The 27,998-nt window shown below is 46.9% G+C and overlaps 1 protein-coding gene across 2 annotated transcripts in view; it reads right to left on the reverse strand.

The window, feature by feature from the left end:
* The window catches only part of LOC105893090 (insulin-like growth factor 1 receptor), a 75,246-nt gene that overhangs the window by 16,448 nt on the left and 30,800 nt on the right, over positions 1-27,998 (reverse strand). Inside the window, exons 3-16 of one of the 2 annotated variants that reach the window (XM_031587152.2) lie at positions 13,205-13,508; positions 10,821-10,957; positions 10,419-10,563; positions 8,728-8,936; positions 7,907-8,033; positions 7,405-7,634; positions 7,042-7,209; positions 5,815-6,022; positions 2,691-2,962; positions 2,058-2,191; positions 1,646-1,811; positions 1,391-1,487; positions 629-699; positions 114-343 (exon numbers count right to left, since the gene is read on the reverse strand). In XM_031587152.2, the coding sequence (XP_031443012.1) occupies positions 114-343; positions 629-699; positions 1,391-1,487; positions 1,646-1,811; positions 2,058-2,191; positions 2,691-2,962; positions 5,815-6,022; positions 7,042-7,209; positions 7,405-7,634; positions 7,907-8,033; positions 8,728-8,936; positions 10,419-10,563; positions 10,821-10,957; positions 13,205-13,508 (2,498 nt within the window). Of the gene's footprint in view, positions 1-113; positions 344-628; positions 700-1,390; positions 1,488-1,645; positions 1,812-2,057; positions 2,192-2,690; positions 2,963-5,814; positions 6,023-7,041; positions 7,210-7,404; positions 7,635-7,906; positions 8,034-8,727; positions 8,937-10,418; positions 10,564-10,820; positions 10,961-13,204; positions 13,509-27,998 lie in introns of both variants that reach the window. The other variant, XM_031587151.2, reaches the window with a different exon arrangement.

Raw genomic sequence — 27,998 nt, forward strand, 5'->3', positions numbered from 1 at the left:
CACACACACCAGTAGGTGGCAACTGAAACCCTTTCATTAATGAGATAACAAGAAAAACTCAAACACTCTGTGTGTGTGTGTGTGTGTGTGTGTGTGATAATGTCCACACTCACCACGTGGTGGCAGTTGAACTCCTTCATGACGGAGGCCTCGTTGAGGAACTCGATGCGCTCATGCATGCTGGCCGACTCGTTCACCGTCTTGATGGCCACGCGCGTCTCCGGCTCGTCCTTGACGACGCCCTTAGCGATGCCCTCGTAGACCATGCCAAAGCTACCCTGGCCTAGCTCACGGCAGAGAGTGATCTTCTCACGGGCAACCTCCCACTCGTCAGGAACATACACTACAGGACAGAGCAGCAGGGGCATTAACACAGACACGCACGCACGCCACTGCCCACTCATCAGAAAATACAGTACAGGACAGAGCAAAGGTGTTTACACACACGCAGGCCACTCCCACTTATCTGGAACATACACCACATGACAGAGCAGGGCTGTTAACACACACACAGACAGAACATGATCTCGAGGGCAACCTCCCACTCATTTAGAACAAACACTACAGAGAGGAGTGAGAGTGTGTGTGTGTGTGTGTGTCAGAGGTGAGGGGTCATGTTAATACATACTTTCAGCAGCACTGAAGTACTCTGGGTTAACCGAGGCGTACAGGACCCCATTCCCCAGACGGTCACTGTTCCTGTGAAGCGCGCGCGCGCACACACACACACACACACACACACACACACACACACACACACACACACACACACACACACACACAGAAGAGAACCCAGGTTGACAAGTGCAGCCACAAACGAACTCATGCAGGCACAGACAAATGCACATACACACAGGTACATCCACAAAATTAGGCACACGTGTGCAGACACACACAAAATCTATTTATGACACAGCTGGTTCGTCTTTATTGGTCAACAAATGGAACACATTTACAAGAACACCTTGTTAAGGTTCACTTCACACAACCCATAAAACAAGTCACACACACACACACACACACACACACACACACACACACACACACACACACACACTTCAACAAGCAAAAAATAGGCCTCAGTTTTTGATGGAGAGTCAAATGCAATATAATAAAATCTGATCTAAAGGCCCATGTATGCTAATGTGGAATCAAACCCTGAAGCTGCTGCTTGTAAACAGGAGCACACAGTGTTTATGTGTGTACCAAGGCAAGGGGACATGTGCTTTTCCATGACCATTAGAACACTCAAAGAACTCTCCTTCCTTGTGAGGAAATCATGGAATCCAGACATGGAGATGAAGCAAGAACAGACATTTATATTCAGAAAGAAAAACAGACAAGCAGAGCAAAAATACACACACAAACAAACACAGACACATATACACACCTTTTCTTGTTGACCATGAAGAAAACTACACCCATGAACAAGGAAAAAACAACCACCAGGGGCACGATGATCATCAGGTAGAGCAGGTTATCATATGCTGTCGAGGAAGAAGGAAAGGAGAAAGAAACATTATCAACTTTAGCAACGCAGGTTGAGTTAATAAGTTCCTTTCTATATATATATATATGTGTGTGTGTGTGTGTGTGTGTGTGTGTGTGTGTGTGTGTGTGTGTGTGTGTGTGTGTGTGCTCTTACGGTCCAGATGTGGCACGTAGAAGGCCACAGGCTTGGTCCAGGAGCCGTTGCCCGCCAGAGATGTTGCCCGCACGCGGGCAGAGTAGTTACCGGGCCCGAGGTTGGGCAGGCGAGCGCCACCATGGCTACTGTACAGCTGCCGAGACACACACTCATGCTTCTCTTGCTGTAAGGAACACACACACACACACACACACACACACACACACACACACACACACACACATTAATGTAATGTACCACAGAGTGTGTGTGTATATATGTTTGTTTATTGAACACAGTGTGAGAAGTTGTGTGTTTAGCCCTAGCAAAAGCGTGTTTGATTACAAGCCAGAGGTGCACTTGTGTGTGTGAGTGTGTGTATGACTGCATGTGAGAGAATGTGTACGAGTGTGTGTGCACGGGGTTTTACCTCGTTGCCCAGACGAAACTTTATCTCATACATGAGTATAAGACCGTTGGGCCTGAGTGGCGCTGGCCACTTCAGGAAGACTGCTTCCTTAAGCCACTCCCATGTCACTTCACTTGGGATATCATCTGCTCTCTCTGAAAATCACACAAACACACACACACACACACACACACACACACACACACACACGGTCAGCAATACTAGATAGCGCAGTGTACGTACTAGAATACCTCTGGACAACAGCGAGAAACCCAAAATGAATGCACTGGAGGAGCAGACACCCGCCAGCAGCCTCTGAGTATCGAGCAAGGTGCTGCCAGACGCCATGTTTGTTCTTCCTGCCAAAGAGTTCTGGAGGTATAGCTAACTGTTTTAGCTCATTCCTCGTGTCCTCCAGACGGGCTCCTGTGGATAACCTTTGATATAGATTGTTTAAGTGTGTTTATTCTGTAGTCATCTAACTAATTACAGTGTTCTGTTAGTCAGTACCGTGTGTTGTAGAATTCCGTGAACATCGTGTTGCTGTGAGCCAAGTCATTTGGGAATTAACAGATTCACTTCAGCGGTCGGCGTTTGCGCCTTTCCATCGGGAATTCTCCATAAAAACTCGGCAATCTTTCTCTGTGTACTAACCTGCAGGTTTGGTCCTTGAGAAGACGAAGGCGGAGGCGCTGCAGAAGTGGACTCCGTGGTTGCACGCGTGCAGGTCGATGCGGTACACTGTGAACGGCTGGAGGCCAGTGAGCTCGGTGCTGCGCTCCCACACCTTCCTCTCTATGAAGTCAAACTCTATAGACCCGCCCTCCGTCCCGTTGCCCTCGGTTATGCTGCCGTTCGCCGGCAACGAATGGGGGAGTGTGCCGTTGGCGATGCCAAACAGGTCCCTGCGACGACGGTCTGGGGGTCTAGAACACACAACCACACGCACACGCACACGCACACGCACACACACAGAGGAAAAGAGAGCTATAAGCAACAGGGAAACCAAACCCTAACCAGACCTCACCTCCTGGTCAGGTTACACCAGTGGTTCTCAAACTTTCCCCACTTTGAACAAGGGGGCCTTTTCAAGCCCCACCAGTCCCTCATCGCTCCAATAAAATGGAAGGCCAAGCTTAAAATTGTCTAAATCTTAATCAATAACAAATAACATCAGTTCAGAAATAGAGAAAATAAAAGTGCAATGGTGTCACTCCTTGCCTCAAATGGGCTGAGTTCCAAAAATAAAGAAAAAGGGCCTACTATGCAATTGTGTTATCCAAGTGTGTAGGCCAAGTAAAAATCTCACTTTGGATAAAAGCGTCTGCTAAATGAGTAAATGTAATGTAATGTAAATATTCAATTTTCTTTTACGTTGATTTTTTGGTGGATCAGCTGTATTTTTTGCCACTGGTACTGAATCGCCAACCTTTGAATTTCGTCTCACAAATGTATCCGTAACGTCAATATTAGCCTATCGCCCACTACACTTTCATGCTCCAGGAAAGGTTTTTTATATTGTCCCTCTGCAATTAATACGCCGACGTCAATCAAAATAGATAACCCCGGAGTTTAGAATATAGAACACTTCGGCCCTGTAGCAGTAAACAAAGGTTTCCCTTGTAATCTCCAACTACAAGTAGCAGGAAAGGTTAACAACAGGCTAATTAATCCAATACAACACTTAATAGGCTAATTAATAAAATATTTCTTTGTTTGAGTGTGGTTGTTTAGTGCGATGGGAGTGTATGATCGTTATTGTCTAAAAAGGAAGGCATTGCAACAGGAAAATCTCTTGTTCATCGCGTCCCACCTGTCGTCTCTGCGCCGCCCCACACTTTGAGAAACGCTGGGTTACACACACACAAACAGCTAACTTCCTGCAATAACAGGAACATCTGTGTCTGTGTGTGTGTCTGTAAGGGTTGTTCAAGTTCACCCATTTCCTCATGTTCTGGGCAGACGCGTGTTTAGTGCACAGCCAAACATTTGTGCCTTCTCTGTTTAGATTTATGGACTTATTGGCCAATACAAAAAACAAACTACTTGTGATGGGAAGTAAACCCCAGACAGAGCTATCAAAAACACCATGTATGTTTGTGTGTGTGTGTGTTTGCGCAGTTTATCTGTCCCCAGCTGCTCCTATTCATGATGGGAGGAAAGAGCTTCCAAAAACACCATCAGCGCAGACACACCAACAGTATATGTGCTAACATGTCAAGAGGACCAGATGAGACGTGTTGTTATTCGCTCTCTCTCCTTCCCTCCATCTCTCTCTCTCTCCCCCCCCCTCCTTCCCTCCATCGCTTACCATCTATCTCTCTCTCACACACACACACACACACACACACACACACACACACACACACACACACACAGAGCCATCCCTGTGCATTCTCCCTCTGAGCAGCAGTGGTGCAGACACCAACACCTGCCATGGGCCTCGGAGCACAGCTGAACTACAACCCCCCCCCCCCCCCCCCCTCCAAGCAGCCTGAGGCCTCTGTCACGACTACAGGACACATTCCTGAGGAGTGACCTCAGTGTAAACACCTCGGGTCTGGGTGGGGCTGGGGAATGTTACTGTAGGCCGATATGGACGGGGTGAGAGAAAGTTCACACTGTTTCTCTGTCTGCCACAGACATTTCAGGACATTTCAGACATTTTCTCTCTCGCACTGAGGTCAGATCATGCTCCCACCGCAAACAAACCACTCTGGAGTTCGTTTAGGCCCGAACGGAGGCCACCGCCATGTAAGGGTCTCGGTCCCGTTGTTTCGGCCCAAACCAGAGTGCGATTAATGTGTTCACATCCCAAACAACAAACCAGTCCGAGCCCTGTAAGACATTATCGCCTTCAAGAAAGCATCTCCATTTGCCACCTCCACCTGCCTTTCAGGCACGACAGTGTCAGTTGAACTCGGCTACAACTCGGCTTCTGTCAGAGCTACACAAGTTGGGTCAGGCCAGGCAAGTGTCTATACACACACACACACACACACACACACACACACACACACACACACACACACAGACACACACACACACGCCCATTCTCACACAGTTTAATGGCATGTCGGCATGTGTGCGATTTGTTTCACACCCTTAATAAAAGGAAACATAATGTAGCCCAGATGTGTGTCTCAGAAACAGCACAACTAATAGCTAACACCTTGGTCTGGTGCTGTGTTTGTACATCTTCATGTGAAGGTGTGGAATCTGCACTGCCCACATGCACATCTGTTTGTTAGATCATGAGTGTGGATTCACTACTGTATCCTGCTTGTGTATACGTAGACATGTCTTGTGCTATGCGCATGAATGTATGGAATGACTGATCCTGATTTCATTGTGACGACATTAGTTTCTTCTTTGTGTCAGGTATCTTATCTTACGTCACCAATATACATTTTCTTATTTTCTGCTGAATGTGTGATGTTTTAAACCAAACACACACACACACACACACACACACCGACACACACAATTTATATCCATCCATTTTTTAAGCTTGTTTACAGCTCAAGATCTACAGTCGAAAACAACAAAACTAGTAAACAAATAATCAGTATTGAAACACTGGTAACAAACCACTGGCACTGGGGTGTGGGGTGCAACGTTACCTGTTCCTATTCAGGTGAGCCTCCTGATTACTTTCACAACACACACACACACACACACACACACACACACACACACACACACACACACACACACACACACACACACACACACACACACACACACACACACGTCTAAGTGTCTTTGCCAGCCTTACCTGGGTGTGAAGATGGAGTTGTGCAGGAAGTTCTCAAACACTTTGCGGTAGGCAGCGTCGTCCGCCTCATTCTGCAGGTCCTCGGATGTTTTGGGGCAGGGGCAGCACGGCCCCTTCTCTGCTCCCCCTGCGTCTGGCTTTGTGGGTTTGGTGTCCTCCTCACCGTCTGCCACTCGCGTGGCCGAGAACCGGATGGGGATCTTCAACTCTGTGGACGGAACACAAAACAACATCATTATTGTCTATGAGTGTCAAACTTTATATACTGGTCACTGCATTATCCCTTTCTAAAATAAAAATTTGGGACCATTTGTTTCAATTCAACAAAAGCTTTGCCTGCTCTTCGATCCCCCACAAAGCTGATGAAGAGCAGTAGCCAAGCAGAACTCCCATCCTGCCAAGCTTGTTACAGGCAGACCGATCTAACAGCACTACTGGGAACCGTACAACAGACTAGAGTAGGGGTTTAGCTGGCACAGGGGCTGATGGCTGCTACCCGGTCTGGCTGCACACACATACAAACGGTACCCTCTGATTGCAATGCTCCTTTTTCATACAGAAAACGTATTAAAAGAGCAGCTGAAGGCTAGCAACTGACTATAGAGTAGCTAACAGATCAAGGTTAGTGCTAACAATTAGAGAAGTAGTTGTGCTGACAGAAGATAACCTTTACAGCAGTAGTTGTGCCAGTAGAGCAGCTAACTGCTAAGCTTTAGAGTAGTAGTTGTGCTAGGACAGTGGTTCCCAAACTTTTTACAGTCCCGTACCCCTTCAGACATTTAATATCCCTTTTCTCAGTGGTTTTGTTTTCTAATTAATGCTTGTTCATCGTTGCGATCGTTGTTGTGTTTATAAGAAAGCAATACAGCCTTGCAGGATAAAATACAGGGGAATTTGGGTGATTTTGATGCACAAAATGATGTTTCCGTCTGAAAGTTGCAATTCTGTTTCAAACGGTACATTCTGCGAATTCCGTCCGTTTTCTGTTATCGCGGAAATTTTCTCCCCGCGTACCCCCTGAACCACTTTGCGTACCCCTGGGGGTACGCGTACCCCAGTTTGGGAACCGATGTGCTAGGAGAACAGCTAAAGTCTAACCTTTTAAGCAGTGGTTGTGCTAGGTGAGCGGCTAATGGCTAACCTTTAAAGCAGTAGTTGTATTGGTAGAGAGGCTAACGGCTAACCTTTACAGCAGTAGTTGTATTGGTAGAGAGGCTAACGGCTAACCTTTAGAGCAGTAGTTGTGTTGATAAAGCTCCCGGTCCTCGGCCTGCTGCTGCCAGCGCAGTAGGTAGAAGGTGTGGTTGCCGTTGGGGTGTGCCGGAGGGGACCACCTGATCAGCAGCCTGGTAGAGGAGTTGGAGAAGGCACGCATGTCCACTGGCATCGAGGGCTCTGTATAAAGCACAAAGACAAAGGAGATTAGTCACCACAGAACTAATTTCTTAATTTTTATTCAATGTTATTCATTTATATAGCCTCATGAACAATTAGCATTATCTCAATATGCATTACAGAACATATGGGCAAGGCAACTTCCAAGAAACCTCTTGGGTTGTGGGGGCTGGAAAGTCTGGCCCTCTCTCTCACCTGATGCTCTGGTGCGCATGTAGACGATTTCACTCTTGGCGCCGTGACTGCGGTCCTCAGCAAGCGTGATGGCCTTGATAAAGATGGCATACTGCGTCCAGGGCTTCAAAGGGTGCAGCTGCACCCCTGGGTCGCGGTTGGCGTCCTGCGGAGCCTCCACGTCCAGCATGTTCCAGCTGTTCGAACCACAGCCGTCCTGACCATCAAATTCTGTGATGTTCTGGAAAGGTCTGGAAGAGCAGAGGGCAACAGGAAGCTGAGGAACTGAGTTTGCCAAGTTTGTCTCGGCCTCTTGATAATGTGATTTTTATCAGATTTCAAGTTTCTCCCTAAGAACTCGTAGTTTAACACAACCGGAAGGCAAAGCATAGGTGTGTCATATTGTGCACACTAGATCACATTAAAGGGTGCACAGCATAGGTGTGTCATATTGTGCACACTAGATCACACTAAAGGGTGCACAGCATGGAGGACTGTCAGGGTCAGGGCAGGAAACACTTACGCCTCTTTGTAGTAAATAATGAAGCTGGCGTGGATGTGCTGATCCGGAGGCCGGTACCGGTGCCAGGTCAGCGTGATCTTGTTGCTGCTGGTGCTGTTGGACTTGAAGGTTAGCTTGCCACTCTCACCTGTTAGAGAGGTGCGTACACACACACACACACACACACACACACACACGGACAAAGCGGATCAGTTTACCCAGGAGCATTTTCTTTCATTTCTTTCTTTCTACTTTATTACTGCAGCTACAGGTCTGTTGCCTGTGCTGTTGCCTCCAAACACATACACATTATTTTATTACATTCTACCACAATCGTTATGAGGTAAAAACAAATGTTCAATCAATCACCGAAACAAAGCAAACTGTGCATGTATGTGTGTGTGTTTCCGTGTATTAATGGGTTGTGTGTGTGTGTGTGTGTGTGTGTGTGTGTGTGTGCGCATTAATGGGTTGTGTGTGAGTGTGTGCGTGTGCGCGTGCGTGTGTAATAATGGGTTGTGAGGGGGAGTGTGTGTGTGTGTGCGTGCGCACATGCGTGCATTTGAATAAGTAGTGAGTATACGTTTCACAGTAGTGCTATCTATTTATTTCTATCGATTTAATTTGACATTTACTGTGCTGTTGAATAATGCAAGAAGAAAAACAAGTGTGCACACACACACACACACACACACACATTCATCATCATGACACACAATATTCACCAACCACTCCATGCACTGCTCATACACATGCCCTACAGGAGGTGTGTGTGTGTGTGTGTGTGTGTGTGTGTGTGTGTGTGTGTGTGTGTGTGTGTGTGTGTGTGTGTCCGTCCTTACAGCTGGCTCGGTCTCCGTTGTGTCTAAAGTTGTCCTTCTCGAACTTGCCAGCGATGCCGGTCTTCTCCCACATGGTGCTGATCTCGCTCATGCACAGCTTGGGGTTGAAGGAGAAGAGCAGCTTCCCCGAGCGGATGGTCAGGCTGTGGGAGCTCCAGTTCCACAGTTTCTCCAAGTCTTGGTTGTCCAGAGCAGAGAAAGCGTACATGCTTCAAAGAAAGCACAAAACACACACACACTCAGAATTAGATTGCATGGGTAGAGAGGAGAAAATGCATATGCTAATATTACTAATATTATTGCACACACACACACACACACAGACCAGTTACAAGGGGAAGACGGTGTGCTCACACAGACAGACACTCACACACCTAAGTCCCTTATTTTGCGCGTGCGCTCTCTGTGTCTGTGTGTGTGTGTGTGAGTGAGTGTGTGTGTCTCAACCTAGCCTTTTCAGCATTCCCAGATGGACTGTAAACCCAGACAGACAGCTGTGATCATCTGTGGTTTTATTTCAGTTACCATAGTGTGGTCGTGTGTTTGGAGCATCATACAGCACAGCAGCTCTGAGACGCAATCGTCATGGGGATGGATCATGCTCCATTCCAATGCATTCTCACTGCATTCCGATAAGCTCCACTTACAACAATGACGACAATTGCGGCCACATACGAAGTGCTGTGAAGCAACAGGAAATGCCACTGTGTCTGTATATATCCCAAATATTCATGTGTGTGTGTGTGTGACTGTGTGTGTTTGTGTGTTAACTATTACAAGTTAACATATCCAGTTTGGTAAAACAGAAAATTGGAGCAGTGACCACACCCACCCACACACAAAACATTCTATCTGCAGCTGTTACTAGGCAAAGCTTTCTTACAAGTCCATCACATCTCACTACAACACACCCTAAAACCTAGAAGCCCGAGTTGCCGTGGGAACCTGATTTGTGCTACTATGTGCTGTTTTGAGAACCAGAACCACTGCACAGCAAGCAACTCTCCCTGCCTTCAGTACAGAAGGGACTAGGCAGGAACCACAAGAACTAAAAAGAACTACAATTCACTTTGCAAAATCAAGCTGCACATACGCATGCTCACGCATCATTTGGTCTTTGGTTGCGCCGAGTGCAGGGCTAAGTGCTGGTCTGGTCTGGTGGTGCGTGCTGGGGTAGGCAAACTAAATGGATGGTGGTGATAAACTACAGCCTGGGCTGGGGTGCCCTCAACGCATGTTCTACTGCCACTCAGGGTATGTTCTACTGCCCCATAGAACAGGAAGAGGACTACGAAACAGTTGGCACTTCTGATCGCATTTGTAAATGAAATATGCAAAGTGGCCAACTGTGATGAGAGATTTGAATGTCTGGAGCAGATAAAGGCACGGGTAGGAGGCACAGATGGCCAACACACACACACACAAACATACACAGACAGACAAACATACACTCATACACTGATTACTGACAAATGCAGACACAGGGGGCTTTGCAGTCAAGTGCCATGTCGTCATCCCAGTGTGGTTCTTTATTGATGTAGCGTGTGTGTAAAGAGTGTGTGTGAGCGCATGAGAGACCAATGTTGACCGTAGGGGTTCCCATGCAGTAATCATGGTAATAAATAGGTACGGGGGAGGCTTTATTGATTAAGCAAAAGATGCTGGCGTGTGTGTGTGTGTGTGTTACATACTCTTCCCAGAGCTGTTCGCCGTTGATGTAGCGTAGGCTGCGGAGGAAGGAGAGAGACTGGAGAGTGTGCGAGTGGCGGATCCTCACGTAGCCCGTCACAGTCTCAATCAGACCCATAAAGTTCTCCAGCTCTGCAGTGATGTTATCTAACGAGAGGGAGAAGGACGGGGGGGGAAGGGAGAGATTGTTCAAGATAAACACTCAAACACACACACAATATACACTTCATTTGATTCCATATTCCAAGTCCGATCTCAGTAAACAACTCCCAGACAGCCCCAGCCTTAGGACGGAGCGAATCGGTTCGAATTCAGCCTGTGCCTCTACCTGGACTGCATGAGTTGTTCTGGGCCACGGAACCCAGAACTCACGAGGTGAACCGACGTATGAGCGACGTACTCACCTCCTCTGCGGATGTTGATGTTCAGGTTGCCTTTGATGACGGTGCAACCCTTCAGGTTCTGGGCGGCGTTCACAGAGTCGATGTTCTTCGACTCGCAGATTTTATCACACACGCCATCACACGCCCGACAGAACATACTGCTAAGAGAGAGATGGAGGGATGGGTGAAGAGAAAGAAAGAGAGAGAAAGTAAGTGAAGGAGAGATGGAAGGGAAGGGGGGGGGGGGGGGTAAGGGAACATGCGAGAGATGTTAAGTGATAGAGAGATATGGAGGGAAAAGTGAGAGGGAGATGGAGGAAGGACAGAAGGAAGGAAAGAAGTATTAGAGGGATGAAGGGATAAATAGGGAGAATATTCACCCAATTAGACATCACGAACATACGAAGATTCATTTAATCTCTGCCATACAAATCAACTCATATACAGTATATGATTAAGAGAAGATTAGGGATGGGCATTCGATTCAATTGTCTTAATCGATCGTCGGGAGAATTAACGATCGATTTTCGATTAATCATTAATATTTTTATATTAAAATTCACTATTTATAGGCTATATTAAAATGCAGTGAAAATAGAAAAAAAAACACAGCGTGTTTCCTCATTGAGATCTTTATTACAAGATGAACAACTCTTGTGGCAGTTAAACGGGATCCGTTCAATGGTTCACTTGAAAATATGCGCTGCTGTACTCTTAGACAGCTAGAAGCCGGTGCTCATAAACACAACTGACCCTCGTTTTTTCCCCCCCTCTAACTAATTCATCTCACATTTTTAAATTCATTAATCTAGATTCATCGCGATTAAAAGTTTGTTTTTCTTCTAAAGATTAAATCTTATAAATTAACGAGTAATCACTTCAGACAGCGTGTATTTTAGACACTGTTGTTTTAATTGTATTTTTTTCGTGCTCTCTCGCCGTCATACAAGGAATGTAGGCTATGCGAGACACAATGGTGCACCCCGACGGTAAATCGTAAGAATTGTCCCGAGGCAATTCGAATCACCTCAGTCAGCCCACCGTTTCTGTGATGGCTACATTCAGCTTGACAAATGCTACATACAACTTTAGTTTTGTCAGAACAGAAACTTTCCGCCCCACCAATCCCTCAGCTCTCTCCATCTTCAACTACCGTCTCGGTCTCTCCTATCTAACTGACTGCAGACATGCGGAGGTTTCGTGCCATGGGTCAACGCACACCGGAAGTAAACAAAGTTGCAGTAACTGCGTTAAAATATTGTATTGCATTAATCTCGGCCACAATAATCTCATAGAATAATGCGTTAACGTTGGCAGCCCTAAAATAAATAAATTACGGGCATACTACGCAACAGAACATGCATTCGTTTTATCGATGAAAAAATAATGTCATCGAGTAAATTCTTAATGATCAATTAATCGATCGTCGATTAATTATGCCCATCCCTAGAGAGGATGCAAGCCTTCTTATGAATGTGTGTGTGTTTGTGTGTGTGTGTGAGGACATGTACTTAAGCATAACCCTGCTCTGAAGATGGGCTTAAAATACTTACTAATGGATTTAAACGTCACATCCAGGCACAGGCATATGCCAAACGATGGTAGTCTGCTCTACAAAATGCCTTTTAATAGGCTTATTGAATTACAAATAGCTATTCCAGGCTTAACATATGACCCTTCCAGGCCTGCTGGCGCAAGGCTTCCCACCACCTCTTTCTCCCCTTCAAAACACACACACACACACACACACACACACACACACACACTGAGCTTTTGTTGTGCTAACCCACTTCAGAGTCATCCATTAGCTCCCCATGCATGCGTGTGTAAGCGTGTGTGTGCGTGTGTGTGCATGCGTGTGTATGCGTGTGTATGCGTGTGTATGCGTGTGTGTGTGTGTGTGTGTGTATGCGTATGCGTGTGTATGCGTGTGTGTGTGTGTGTACATACATACATACATATCTGTGGATATATCGGAGTGTTTGTTTATATAGTGCCATGCAGGTGTGGGCCCTGAGAGGCTTTGCTGGGAGAGCGGATTGTGGATGGCCTCTCTGGGGCCACGACCTGACCTCAACACATGAGCCCACACCTTCCATCCATTTTACTGGGCCAGGGTCACCAACCAGGTCACACACACACACACACACACACACACACACACACACACACCTCCTAGTGGCAGTTCTCCGCATCCGCCCCTAAAGCGCTCAAATACAAGAGGGTCTTTTCTACACAGAGAACCTTGGGTTGTCACTAAAGCCACCTGTGCCATCTCAGGGGTTCTCAAAAAGAACTATTAGCCGTCACTAAAGGGGCAGACACTAAGTCTGTGAGACACATAGTAAGAATATCAAAACAGGGAACTCAAACAGTCAGTGTCAGGCGGGCATCTTGTCGGGCACCTTTGGCTTCCGTTGCGGGTGAAGCCCCGGGGGCAATCTTCCATGCACTCTCGCGCGTGGATGACGAAGCGCTCGGAGTCGGGGAGGTGCACGCGGGCGCACAGTTCCAACGAGATGCAGCGCCAGCCCTCGAAGCGGTAGGTGCCCGCCGGGCAGTCCGCCACGCAGCGGCCCTCGTGAAAGTAGTGCACACACGCGGCGCACGCCATGTCGCTGTCCGCAGCTGTGCAGCTGCCCAAACACTGGGGGTGGCAGCACTCGCCCGCGTCCGTGCACGCCCGGCGCCCGCAACCTTCAGGGCACACTGGAGATGGAGAGAGGTGGGGGTGGGGGGGCCAGAAAGAGAAAGAAATATTATTATCATTTCTTTTATTGTAACACTCCGCTTTGGCAACACTACATAAACTGAGAGAAGGAAGGGAAACAAAAGAAAAACTGAAAGAAAGAAATGGAGAAAGAGAGAAAGAAATGAAGAGAGCGGAAGGAAGAGAAGAGAGAGAAATGAAACGAGGTTGTCCAGTCAGCAATACTCCTGTATGTTTTGTTTGTTTCTGTTCAGTGTGTCCTTTATACAAAGAGCCGAGCCACTGTGCTTGTAAACAAATACATCATTGCTACACCCTACAAACACACCACACCATCCTGATGCGTGTGTGGAAGGGGTGGTTGTTTGTTTGTTGGTTTGTTTACACAGGGCTAATCAGTTATACCATTACGCAAACAGTGGTAAGCTCCTTGGCACCCGCCACCAAACTGGTGATACTGATGGGTGCTGGTGGACTGGGAGGAGATTACTGGCTGCTTCACACGCACACCAAGACACACACACACACACACACACACACACACACACACACACACACACACACAATCACTACCTCCACCCAATGCCCGAGGCCCCATTCTGATGTGTGTGTGTGTGTGTGGAAGGGGTGGTTGTTTGTTTGTTTACACAGGGCTAATCAGTTATACCATTACGCAAACAGTGGTAAGCTCCTTGGCACCCGCCACCAAACTGGTGATACTGATGGGTGCTGGTGGACTGGGAGATTACTGGCCGCTTCACACGCACACCAACACACACAGGTTTCTGTTTTTTTTCTACCCCTATATGCACCTGCACGGTCACCCCACCCACACACACCACCTCAGTTCTTCTCTGTACACACACACAAACACACACACACAGAGAGAACACAACTTATATATACATATATTTGTGTATGATTTAGCACACAATAAGTGCTTTAAGCTCCTAAGCTGCAGATATGCTTTTCAACTCTGGTCATAAGTCTCCTAAGAAGAGCTAAACCATAGAGTATCAAGCGCACACACCCCTCCCTCCATGATGACTGACCACACACACACACAAACAAGCGCTCGCAATGGCCACACACATCCATGACAGAGACCCTACTTAGTGAGAGCCCCATGGTAAGTCACCCTGGGGACCTCTGTTACACACACACACACACACACAGAATGTTTGTCAAGTTACATAACTCCAACATCCTCCAGTTATTTCTCTAATGTTCACATTTAAATGAACACATAATCCTACACAAACAACATACAGACTTTAATGTACAGGGCTGAGGGCAGAGAGCTTGACACACACACACCACACACACACACACACCACACACACCCCCCTCCAACCCGAGCTGAATTCCTCAGCAGATCCATGCGAGCGCCTCAGCCTCATTCCCAGCCCAGCGCTCTACTCGGCTCTGCTCCGGGTTTTGCAGGCAGCCCAGCCAGGCTCCACACACTGCAGCAGCAGCAGCAGCAGCAGCAAGAACAGGCTGGCCCCAGCGCTATCATCTTAAATAGGAGCGCATTGTAACGGGCAGTGCAGAGCAGAGGAAAAACTGAATCAGGCCAGGACCCAGAAACACACACACACCAGCAGAGAGAGAGATTGTTTGAGAGGGAGCGAGAGGGGCAGACTGTGTGTAAGAGAGAGAGACAGAGAGAGACAGAGAGAGACAGAGAGTGTGTGTGTGTGTGTGTTTGAGAGAGAAAGAGAGAGCGAGGGAGGGAGACAAGAGTGTGTGAGAGAGTGAGAGAAAGAAAGGCGATTGTGTGCGTGTAAGAGAGATAGAGAAAGAAAGAAAAACAGACTCTTGGCTTGTCTGAGGGAGTGAGTGTGAGGCTTATGGGAACTCCAGAGAAAGAGGAGACACAGCTCAAAGCAACACACACACACACACACACACACACACACACACACTCTCTCTCCACTGATTTAAAGGAACACCCACTCACAAGACACACACACACACACATAATCTGTCTGAAAGTAGACAAATACACATAATCACGTAATCTTACAGACCCATACACACAGTCAGTCTCTACTCTCCAGTAATTTAAAGGGACACACACACGCACACAGAGCCTGTCTGCAAACTGGTAAACAAGCCCATGTGAGTCAGTGGTAGTTTTCCACTGATCGGTAGGGGGACCCTTGTTACCCTATACTGCACTGGGGGGGGGGGGGGGGGGGGCTGTCTCGATCTGTGTATCAAGTGCACCTGTTTACTCTTCACACACATATACACACTCTACCTCATCAGCAGCACAGGTGTGCATCACCAACAGGAGCTGTGTATCGAGGTGGTAGAGGATTACATCCTCCCAGCCCCTCCCCTTTTCCCAGTCTCACACACACAAAGGTTGCTTGTAAATGTGGACTTAAATAAACAGCACTGCGGTTTGCCTTATCAACCAAACTCTCTCTCTCACACACACTCCAGGCCATTGTTAAGGTTGAGGGCAGAGGGCTTGACACACACACACAGATGTGTGTGTGTGTGTGTGTGTGTGTGTGTGTGTGTGTGATGGAATGGAAAAGTACTGCATGCTGCTGGTGGACACACACTGAAAGCAGAGGCCAACAAAAGAGCTGAGTGACCCCACGCTCCGGAACACACAGCCAGGACAACATAATTCCTGTCATTCCTGCATAAACACGCATGCGCGCACACACACACACGCAGACAGACAGACACAACACAATTCCTGTCATTCCTGCATACGCGCACGCACACACACACACACACACACACACACAGGCAGGCAGACATACACACACCGGCAGACAGACACACACTGCTGAATGACCTCCGCGTTACCTCCCGTTCAGCTCCTGTGTGAGTGTGTGTGTGGGTATTGGTGTGTGGGTATTGGTGTGTGTGTGTGTGTGTGTGTTTTAGGGGTTGCAGGAGGAAGAGAAGGGGGGGACGGGACGGGAGGGGGGGCCTTGTGTGTAAGATGCATAAATACTAGAGTGCAAAGCGCATATTCGAACATGGAGAAGAGCATGGAATTAACAATATAAAGATGACACTTGGTCTTACCTTACACTATAGTGAAGCACTGACGGTGCCAGACACATTTCTCCATTATTATTAACATTCTACAGTAGTCAGACAGAAAGTTCACCAACCTGGGTTTCTCATCTACTGTATTCAGATAAAGCGACTGATTTTTTGGTTAATTCAGTGATTCCGGGTCATCACCGACTTAAATATGAAATTAGAAACTCAAGAATTAACGGAACAGCTTGAGAGCTCGAGTACTACGTTCAACCCCTAGTGTGTGTATTGTCTGAACACCCAGTAGATGCTTTGTACACTCCATACACAGTGTGTGTGCGTGTGTGTGTGTGTGTGTGTGTGTGTGCGTGACACAGTGTGAGTGTGTTCAGGCATGCGTGGCATTTCCCAACGACAGCCGCTGGTCACAACAACAGCCTGGTCGGCTGCTTCGGCACGCACGTACACACACACACACACACCACACACACACACACACACACACCCCTAACGAACTAAGGAACACAAACACACACCTTCCCTTTATTTATCCTCTCATCCCGGGCTGTTAGTTCTATTACAGACACACACACAGCCATCAGTAGCCACATTGACATTTTACTAGCTGATCAATAGGTCTAGAGGTTGTTTTTATTTATTTATATTCGGGACTAAACACACGGGACGGAGGCAAGGACAAACTAGACAAACTAGAAAACAATAATAACGGAACACAGGGTAGTTGGTTATTAAGATCATAACTGAGAAATTTCAATCCACTGTGTTTACACACACACACACACACACACACCAAACTGTAACTTTGAGGACAATAACAGACAATCCATAGCAATCTTTGTGGCCAAAAGACCCCTCTCACATCCAAATTCAGTGTTCCAGCACAGTACTGCTGACACACACACACACAGTTTGGTGGAAAGGCTGGTTTCACTATGTGCTCACAACAACTGATAACTAGATTCCCAGTGTAAAATTGATGAGTTCAGATGTGACAGCTGCTATGACAAAGTTTCTGTTCTCACGGCTCTAACAAGTTCTAACAGTTCCTGCAGCTCATGGCTACTTCCATGGGCTACTCACTCTGCTGTAACAGCTGTGTGTGTGTGTGTTTTAATGGACAGATCCCCAGACCAAGAACAAAGGAGTAACACACTTAGTGCACAATGTACGTACACACACACACAACTCAAATGCCCAAACGTGTGTGCATAGGTGTGGACGTTTTGCATGCATATTTGTAGGCTATGTGCGTGTGTGTTGTGTGTTCGCTGCGCTGCGCTCCAGTACGGCTCAGATAAACAGGTCACTTTGACTGTTTGGCACATAGTGTTCCCATGCTCTGCCCTTTTCCCCCTCTTTCATTCCCTCCCTCCCACTCTCTCTCCCCCCCTTTCTGTCACTCTCTTCTTTTAGAATGTGCAAAAGCATGACAGGGAGAGAAGGTATGATAGTGTGAGTGAGTGTGTGTGTGTGTGTGTGTGTGTGGCGGCGGGGGCGGGGGGGGTTGAGAAAGTGACTCACTACATAATCAATGGCATGATTTTTTACATGACTTACTCCAGTACACACACACACACACACACATAGAGACACACACAATATGGGACAGACCCCACCAATATGGGTCCAAACACCCTTGTGAGTGGTATGGCATCTTCAGGAATCCCTGCAGAAAGATCTTGAAAATGATGTGTGAGAAATAAGTGTCTGACGAAGGCTCAAGACGGCATGTCAATAACCGATTCCACCAAACACACCTTCACTAGCCCAATAGAACGGAAGGGAGGGTGCTACACACACAGACAAGGATTTCAGCATGTATTGGGGAAACAACCATTACAGTGGCAACATTCACTCCAGCTCCATCGTACAAAAGACAAATCTTGGAGTCGTATGTAGACTGATCACACACACACAAAAGAGATGTGAGTTTTTGAAGCCTGTACACCTCTCTCTCTCTCTCTCTCTCTCTCTCTCTCTCTCTCTCTCTCTCTCTCTCTCTCTCTCTCTCTCTCTCTCTCTCTCTCTCTCTCTCTCTCTCTCTCTCTCTCTCTCTCTCTCTCTCTCTCTCTCTCTCTCTCTCTCTCTCTCTCTCTCTCTCTCTCCCCCTCCCTCCCTCCCTCCCCCCTGGGTCCTCTGCACATGGTCTGACAACACCCAATAAAACTGAAGTAATGACGTCTGTGCACACACACACTTATGGGATCGCTTTGAAATACTTCCAGGAGGAAAATAACATACACATTCTAATGTATGCGAGTTCTTTCAAAGCAGTTTTACACACACACACCTATTTGAGCATTTTCAAATTCTTCCAGGAGTAGAAACACACACACACTTAAACATGTGAGCGGTTTCAAAGCTGTTGTGTACACACACACACACACACACACACACACACACACAGACAGAAACACAGAGAGCTACTGCAGAGGTGTCTGGCGGACTGCAGCACAGCAGTTGTCTGGCTCCAGTCAGTGCCTCCAGCACATGCAGATCAACGACCTGTGTGTGGGTGCATATGTGTGTGTGTGTGTGTGTGTGTGTGTGTGTGTGTGTGTGTGTGTGTGTGTGTGTGTGTGTGTACCGGAGAAAGAAGGCCATTCTGGTGCTTTCATAAGCGTGGTGGCCTCCGCGTTCTGGCTCAGAGGCCTTGCATGAATGAATGCTGTTTTGTCCGCCCCAACCCTCCCCCCACCCCCAATCCCCTGCCCCCCTCCCCTCACAGTGCTAACGCTGTGCTAACTTCAGTTGTACTGTACGACTGCATGGCAGAACACAGCACCGAGGATGCTGGATGCTAGCTTAAAAAGGTAAAGTAGGCAAGTTCCATTCGTCTGCAATTGGGACATGTTTTTCACTTCTAGCACTGTGCTAACCTCAGTGCTGCTGTCAAGTCTGAAGTATACCTCCGTAGACAGACACGGTTACGTTTAGGTGCATGGCGCAAATTTCGTCACCAGGAGTCCAAAATGTACCGTAAAGCACCGGCTTAGGGTCAAGAGAAAACAAAATCCAATCGCGCTATTGATGCATCCAGCAGATGCTTTTTATCCAAAGCAACTTACAATACAGATGAGTAGGTTTGCTCACATGCTCGCTCGCACACACACAGAGATGGGGAAAAGGGGCTATTCTCAGCTCTGAGCTCACCGCAGACTGACTTTCATCTGGGGTCACCATCATCTGAAATGTGACAAATAGACTGGAACGTGGAACACGACCAGCTGGATGTGTGTGTGTGTGTGGTGTGTGTGTGTGTGTGTGTGTGTGTGTGTGATGTGTGTGTGTGTGTGTGTGTACATGCACAGGTTTGTGATCGTATACGTACGTACATGCCTGCCTGCGTGCGTGCGTGTGTGTGTGTGTGTGTGTGAGTATAGGATGAGCTCAGAGCTGGGAATAGCCTTTCCTCCTGACCGGCTGACTCTCACATTAACACGGGATCTGCAGAGAACAGCTGATGGCCAGAGATGGGGTCACACACAAACACAAACACAGACACACACACACACACAGACACACACACACACACACACACACACACACACACACACACACACACACACACACACACACACACACACATATATTACGGTGGGTGTCCACGGCACATGCGTTAAATCGCAGGCGTAAAGTCGCCTGGGGGGCGTGGACAGAAAAATCACTGGCTGTAGCAAAGTTCAAGTAGCAAGTTCAGGTGCAGTGCTGCGCTAATGTAGCACATTAGCTTGTGAACTCCCCAAAAAAGAATGATAGATGTTGCGGCAGTCAGTCATGGGCTGATTCATTTAATTTATAATTGGTTAATGTATTCTAATTCATATATCAGCCAGTTAAATCACGAAAACGTTATATGTAACTTATTTAGCAGCTAGCTAGCTACTTTGTGTTTCCAATGGGTTTTCGGTTAAAGTGTTAGCGGCAAGCTAACAGTAATAGTCGAGAGCTTCAGTTAAGACCTACGATATTCTGTTTGACCTCACAGCATTCGTGTAGCATATAAACAACAAACCGAGTCGATTAGACATATAAAAAGTCGTGTAGATAACCTTTATTCACATAAAATATTTCCCAGTAACAGTCCCGAGACGCCGCCATCTTGTTTCGATATTTTTGATTACTCCCGCCCCTATGAACTTGGTTGGCTTCTAAATCACACACACGCCGAACTGATTGGCTCTCAGCAGGCAGCAAATCGCTCTCATTTGCATAAAGTTAAAGCATGCCCAACTTTCGGCAGGCAGCAAAGACGATTTTTTCCTCACCAGGCAGCAAATTGCTTCCATTCTATCCCAATGAGAGCAGCACGATAACGCGTGCCGTGGACACCCACCGTTATGCTCACTCTCCCTTACAAAACACCCATCACACATATACACTGTATTATATTATACAGACATAGCCATAACAGACACAAACATATCATGCACACATTCAAAAACACACATAAGATCAAATTACACTTAGTCAAATGCCCACCCACACACACACACACGTTCAACCACACATACATCCACTGCAGTTAACGTAAGGATGTGCACCTTCGTGACTGCTGGTTGTCCACAGGTCAGCAAAAGTTTCTCACACATACACACGCATTCTCAACAGCCCTGCACAAAGAGTCTTATTTACACTTTCCACTTGGTCATGATCTTCACAAATCAGTTTGTGACCCATTTCCCTTAAGCAGAGGTTAGTGTATGTGTGTGTGTGTGTGTAGAGGGGCTGAATCAGAAGAAGCAGTGTTACAGTAAACACACACGTGCACAGAGCACGGAGTGACACAAACAGACTTGTACATACACAGACACGCTTGTGCGCACACACACACACACACACACACACACACAAACAGTGACGAGCAAGCGAGCACAGCGGATTAGTCGTCTGAATCACTGGGATTGATCCTTGTACCAGACAGGTGTTCCGTCTCTGGCTGGACAGAGCTTGAGAGTGTGTAAAAGTGTGTGTGTGTGTGTGTGTGTGTGTGTGTGTGTGTGTGTGTGTGTGTGTGTGTGGAGAGATAGAGACTGACTCATTCATTCATTTCCGTTAGATGGGCTAGCCCTGAAGGATTATCTGTGTTTAGGATTAAGATTGAGTTGACATGTCGTCTGAACATAGAAATCAACCTTGCAGAGAGGGAGGGAGAGAGATGGCAGGAGAGAAGGAGGGAGAGGGACAGAAGGAAAGAGAGAAGGAGGCAGAGAGAGAGAGACAGAAAGCAGACCCACGTGCAATTGACTCAATAACATATCCTTATAAATTTCCGCTACCTTTTCTAGGCGAGAGGGAGAGGACAGACAGACAATGGAGGCAGTAAATAGAGAGGGTCAGAGTGTGTCAGCACAACGGGGCAGTACTGCTCTGTACTCACTGCAGATTCCATGTCAGCGGCCACACACACACACACACACACACACACACACACACACACACACACACACACACACACACACAGACGAGATAGTAGAATAAAAAAATACAACCATGTCAGCTTACTGACAGACGAGATAGTAGAATAAAAAATACAACCATGTCAGCTTACTGACACAGGGAGGGGAAAGTGAGATAGAGATAGAGAGCGTGAGCATGAGAGAGAGAGAGCGCGAGAACAAATGAGTGCAAAAGAGATTAGAGAGAAGGAAACCTGAGGTGCTGAAAGGAGCACCAGGGAGGGAGGAGAAGATGGCCAATCACCAGAGACACTAACCAGACTATCAGAGCCTCAGAGGGAAGGAGACACACACACACACACACTTTTAAGGAGATACGCAGCACCAGAGTAATCTCTTGCATCATAAACTCCAGAACACAAATGCCGTGTGTGTGTGTGTGTGTGTGTGTTACTAGCTTAGGTGGGTTATGTAGTTGGATGAAATCACACAGTGATTTGTGTTAACATTTTCACAGCAGGTTGGGCTAGCCGCAGCACTCATCATCAGCAGCAGTGGAAACACACAGCCATTTTGAATGTGGTACCTTCTTTAATGCAAAGAGCATTTGTAACTGAGGAAATGATCCAAGGAACTGGAGCAAGGCCACAACAGCAGCTGCCTACACACACACACACACACACACACACACACTCCCACCTGCTAAAGACAGGAGCATTGCTCTGTTAACAACTATGTTCTGCCAAACAGCACACTCCACCTGCTACAGTTACACCACAGTGCCACCCCAGTCATGCCTTCTCCTCCATTGGCCTTGGAACACCAGAATAACTAAGCCAATGCTGATTTCACATACAACATCAAAGCTTTGTTAACTCTTGCACTCACCCACCCACACACACTCACAAACAAACTTTCAGACACCCACACACTCTCTACCAGACACACACACAGACAAACTTGCAGACACACACACACAAACTCGCAGACACCCACAAACACACAAACTCGCACACACACAAACTTACACACACTCTCTTTCTCACAGACACACTCCCTCTCCGTGGTGTGTTTCCTCATGTGTAAAGGAGACAGAACAGTCTGTGTTTGACCTTTGACCTCAGGAGAAGATGACATTCAGATCTGACCTACGAGTATCTATGTGCTCTGCACTGCTCTCTGCTCCTCTCGTCTCCCCCGTTCCAAGCAAGGACAGCTGGAGGACATCTCTATTTCCCTCTCCTTCAACCCGCTCTACACTCCTCTCTCTTATATACAAGACCTCTTCTTCCTAATTAATCAATCTCTCTCTCTCTGTCTGTCTGTCCCTCTCGCTCACTCTGCCTGTATACCTGCATCTCTCTGTCTCCAGTCACCCACATCAGACTCCAGTGTGGGAAACCAGTTGTATCAGCACTTTCTACTCAAAAGGGCCTCCTCCTCAACACACACACACACACACACACACACACACACACACACACACACACACACACACACACACACACACACACACACACACACACACACACACACACACACAAAAGTTTTGCTATTGATTGTCACTACAAATGTAAGTGTGTGCGTGTGCGTGTTTCAGAAGCGTGTCAAGATACAGAACGTCCTGAATGACACACAGCACAGCATGTTTCTCATCTCAACACTCCCAACACCTTTCTGCTGCTCACTCACACCCCCACACACACACTCAGGTTTCACCCAGTACACCAGTACATGAAGGCTAAGGGTACATGCATTCACACACAAACACACCCGTCTGCATACAGGTACGCTATAGAAGAAACAGACACACACACAGTACCTCCACAGAAAGAGAGGTATCGGCGTTCAGAATCTCAGTCAGGAACTGAATCTGTTCCAAAACCTCCCAGTAACTGTTAAGATACATCTATGTGATTCTGGGGACACTAAAGTGAAACCCAACACTCACATTCTCACGTGCACACTTAAAACACACACACACACACACACACACACACACACACACACACACACACACACACACACACACACACACACACACACACACACACACACACACACACACACACACACACACACACACACACACACACACACTTTCCCCTTGAAATGCTGACAAACCCACAGCAAACATGGCAAAATAACTGGGCCGGCTCATTTATAAGATCCTAGTTTCCTGTCTGGGAAGAGCTGTCAAGGGTTCTGAGAGACAGAGAGGGGGAGAGAGAAGGGGGGTAGATAGAAAGAGATCAAGTGACCTAAGGGGGACATGGGTCCTGACTGTGTGTGTGTGTGTGTGTGTGTGTGTGTGTGTGTGTGTGTGTGTGTGTGTGTGTGTGTGTGTGTGTGTCTAAGAAAAAGAAGAACCTGATAGATATCGAAATAAAGGACGGGTTTTGTGACCCCACACACACACACACACACACACACACACTGGTTATTAGAATAGGGTAGACGTGAAAGTCTGGGTGTGCCTCGCTTACCTGCTTTTTTCATTTGTCTCATACCCTGATCTCTCTCTCTCTCTCTCTCTCTCTCTCTCACTCCCACACACACACACCTACCTCTCACTCACTCACACACACATCCCTCTCCCACACACATAGACTAGATCCTCTACTAAAATCTCTGCAGGTAAGGCACCAACCTGGTGTGTGTGTGTGTGTGTGTGTGTGTGGCAGAGCATGAAGGGGAGCAAACAAACTCACCCACATCCTGTGTGAGGTCAAACTCACACAGGGAATATTGATCAGACACTTTCCATTCAGCTGTGAGTGCATTGACCCGTTCGATTGGACTAGTGTTCTGTACACACACACACAGTGGTATGGCCCATTCAGAAAATTTCAGTGTCAGGGTGTGTGAAGACAAACCCAAACACTGCATTGGTAGTGTCTGGCCATTAATGTGTAGCGATAACGGACTAGTGCACTTGAGGCTAGCGCATAAACATACACTCTGTAACACACACACACACACACACAGGGTCATGTTTGGGAGACGGGAGCAGACAGTAAACTACAAGCTGGCGCCGTGATCAGACAGGCGGGCCTGAAACCATAACAAACATCTCCAGCTCTGCTAGGCCCCCACCACCAGCCACTGAGCTCACACCAGCCAATCACACCGGCCGCTTACCAGCCGGCCCTGCCCACTTACACCAGACAAAGCACCACTGGGAGGGAGCACACCCCCAGAACCACATCAGAGAGAGAGAAGGAAGGAAGGAAGGAAGGAAGGAAGGAGAGAGAGAGAGAGAGAGAATCAGGGAGAGAGATAAACCGAAAGAGGGAGGGAAAGAGGAAGCGAATGAGAAGAAATAGAAAAGACATCTGATTCAGACATCTCTTTCTCCACTCCTCTATTATAGACATTCCTCTTTCTTCTCCTCCTCCTCTCTTTCAGACATCCCTCTCTCCTCTCTTCTGTTTCAGACCTCTTCCTCCTCTTTGCTCTCCTCACTCACGAAATGGCTGCAGAGTTCCTTCAGCTGCTGAGACCGGGTTCATCAGCAATGGGGGGGGGGGGGGGAGAGAGAGAGAGAAAGAAAGAAAGAAAGAAAGAAAGAGAGTGTAGTGGAATGAGAGGGGGAGCAGGAGGCAGATAGAGTAAGGTATGGGTGGTTACAGGTGATGGGGTCATGTAGGTGCATATGCTGTGTGTGTGCGTGCGTATGTGTGTGTTTGTGGGAATGGGGTTGTTTTGATTCCATGTCCTGTAACTGGGAGCATGCCTGTGCCTGTGCGAGAAGCTCTCTCATCACGCACACCATAAGTCATCTCCCTTATAAACACACACACATCCCCCTTTATTAACATTCACTTGAGGACACACACACACACACACACAGGATGTTGTGTGTGTGTGTGGGCGCCATACAGACCAGTAAAAACACTCTTTGCACATGACTCACAGTGAGTCAGACACACACACACACACACACACACACACACACACACACACAAATCCCTGAATAAAAACCACAAGACAACTTTGAGGTGACAACACCCCCCACCTTCCCCACACACAGAAGAGCGGAAGATCTGGAGCCACTATAATGCCTCTACTCCTCCCAGGGGCCTGTCAGTACTGGATGGACAGGGCGCACACACACACACACACACACACACACACACACACACACGAAGGGTGTGTTCATGCCTTGTTCTGCTTATCCTGGGGGGAGACATACATCTTCATGACAACAGAAGCCCACAAACAAGCCCATCACAAACACACACACACAATGTCCAATTCAGATATTCAACGGGTGTGTTCTTATGAAGCCAACCCCAAGTAATGGGCAAACTCTGACCCATATCAGAGACCACTCAAGAGTGTAAAAGAAAGATGGTGTGGGTCTATGTATGTGTCCGTGGGTGAGGAAAAGAGTATGTGTGTGTGTGTGTGTGTGTGTGTTAGTGGTGGGGGAAAAAATCGATTCTGTTCAGTATCGCGATATTTTGCGCACGCAATTATATCGATACAGTAGCGCAACGTATTGCAATATTTAATTATATAATTATGTGTTTTACTTTCGGGTTTTCTCCATTGTTTTTCTCAGAGTTTACTCTGATAATATTACATTTGCATATTACATCCACAAGGTGGCGCTTGTTGCGGTGCTTTGTTGTCGTGCATTCAACAGCAAATTCGAATGAAAATGGCTTCACCATCACAACCGGTTGTACACGGTTTGTATCAATGTAATGTTAGCGAATGAGGGGTGAGAAGCATACCTTTTAGCTTCGTTTGAAGCGTACCTTTTAGCTCCGACATTGGACTTTCAAACAAAACGTAAAGTGATCAATAATGGGAGACCAGTTTTGAGAAATGTTTAAGTTTAATAGAATCTTCTATTTTCGCGGTCAAGGTCAAATATAAGTGTAGAAGAAAAGCAACGGCAGAACAAGCATAAACCCGACCGTTGGGCTCTCGATGGGATTCATTGAGGCAGAGGTAGCCTAGTGTTTGCCTCCCCTCTGTGTTTTTTCACTGTGGTTTTATGTCCGATCAGCAGGACTAAATAGGTTCTACGCATGCGCTCAACCCAGTTTGTGAGGGATTGCGCAATCTGAGATGAGGCACAGCTCGTCGCTGCCTCACCGTCTCAATGTCTCCTGTCTGTTTGAACAGGACATGCGCAAATTCAATGATTTGATTATATCAAATGCTCAAAATGATTGGAATCATGCAGATATTACATTTATAGCACAGATCAGTAGAGAAATATTAGTTTATTCTATCATATTTTTTATTTTTTTTACTTTCACTCTGCCTCCCCTGACCGTGCGTCTGTGATGCACTTCGTTGTGGATAAGTAAAGCCTATTTTGCTACTTTTTTGTAGTCCTGGTAATCTTTTGTTTGGCATGTTGGTAAGGTTATTAAGAGGACAATGGTTTTGGCTTTACTGAATGTTTGTTTATTAATTACTTATTTTTCAACAAATAACTCATTTATAATTACAAAGAGGGAAATTATGAACTTTTTATCGCAACTTTCATTTGCTCCCGCAATTTCATCAACAAACACCTAAAAAACACAGTAACTTTCATCACAACATTTTGGAAAAGCTCCTGCGAAATCAGGATTTTTTGTTTTTGCACTTGTTTTTAATGTGTAGAAGATAATGTTGTGCACAGAATTAAATGTGACATTTGAAGTGAGTTGAGCAGTCTTATTTTCCTAATTTTTTGTAATGCCTTCTGAATAATATGGGGGACATGAATCGCAATATATCGCAGAATCGAATCGCAATACTTGCTGTATCGCAATATGTTAAGAATCGCAATAATATTGAATCGTGGCCCAAATATCGCAATACTATCGAATCGTCACATTTTTGCCAATTCCCACCCCTAGTGTGTGTGTGTGCGCACATGTGTGTGTGTGTGTTTGTAAGTGAGCGTACTTGAGTCTAAGAATGAATGTTTTGTGGGATGTAGTATTTTTGTGTGCGTGTGTGCGCATGTGACGTCAGGCAGGAGGCCCAGCTTGTTTTTTCTCTAAGGGGAAGGAGAGTTTCAGGGGATCTGAGAGGCCCTACCTA

This window comes from Clupea harengus, chromosome 20 (assembly GCF_900700415.2).
Source record: "Clupea harengus chromosome 20, Ch_v2.0.2, whole genome shotgun sequence".
Taxonomy (NCBI): domain Eukaryota; kingdom Metazoa; phylum Chordata; class Actinopteri; order Clupeiformes; family Clupeidae; genus Clupea; species Clupea harengus.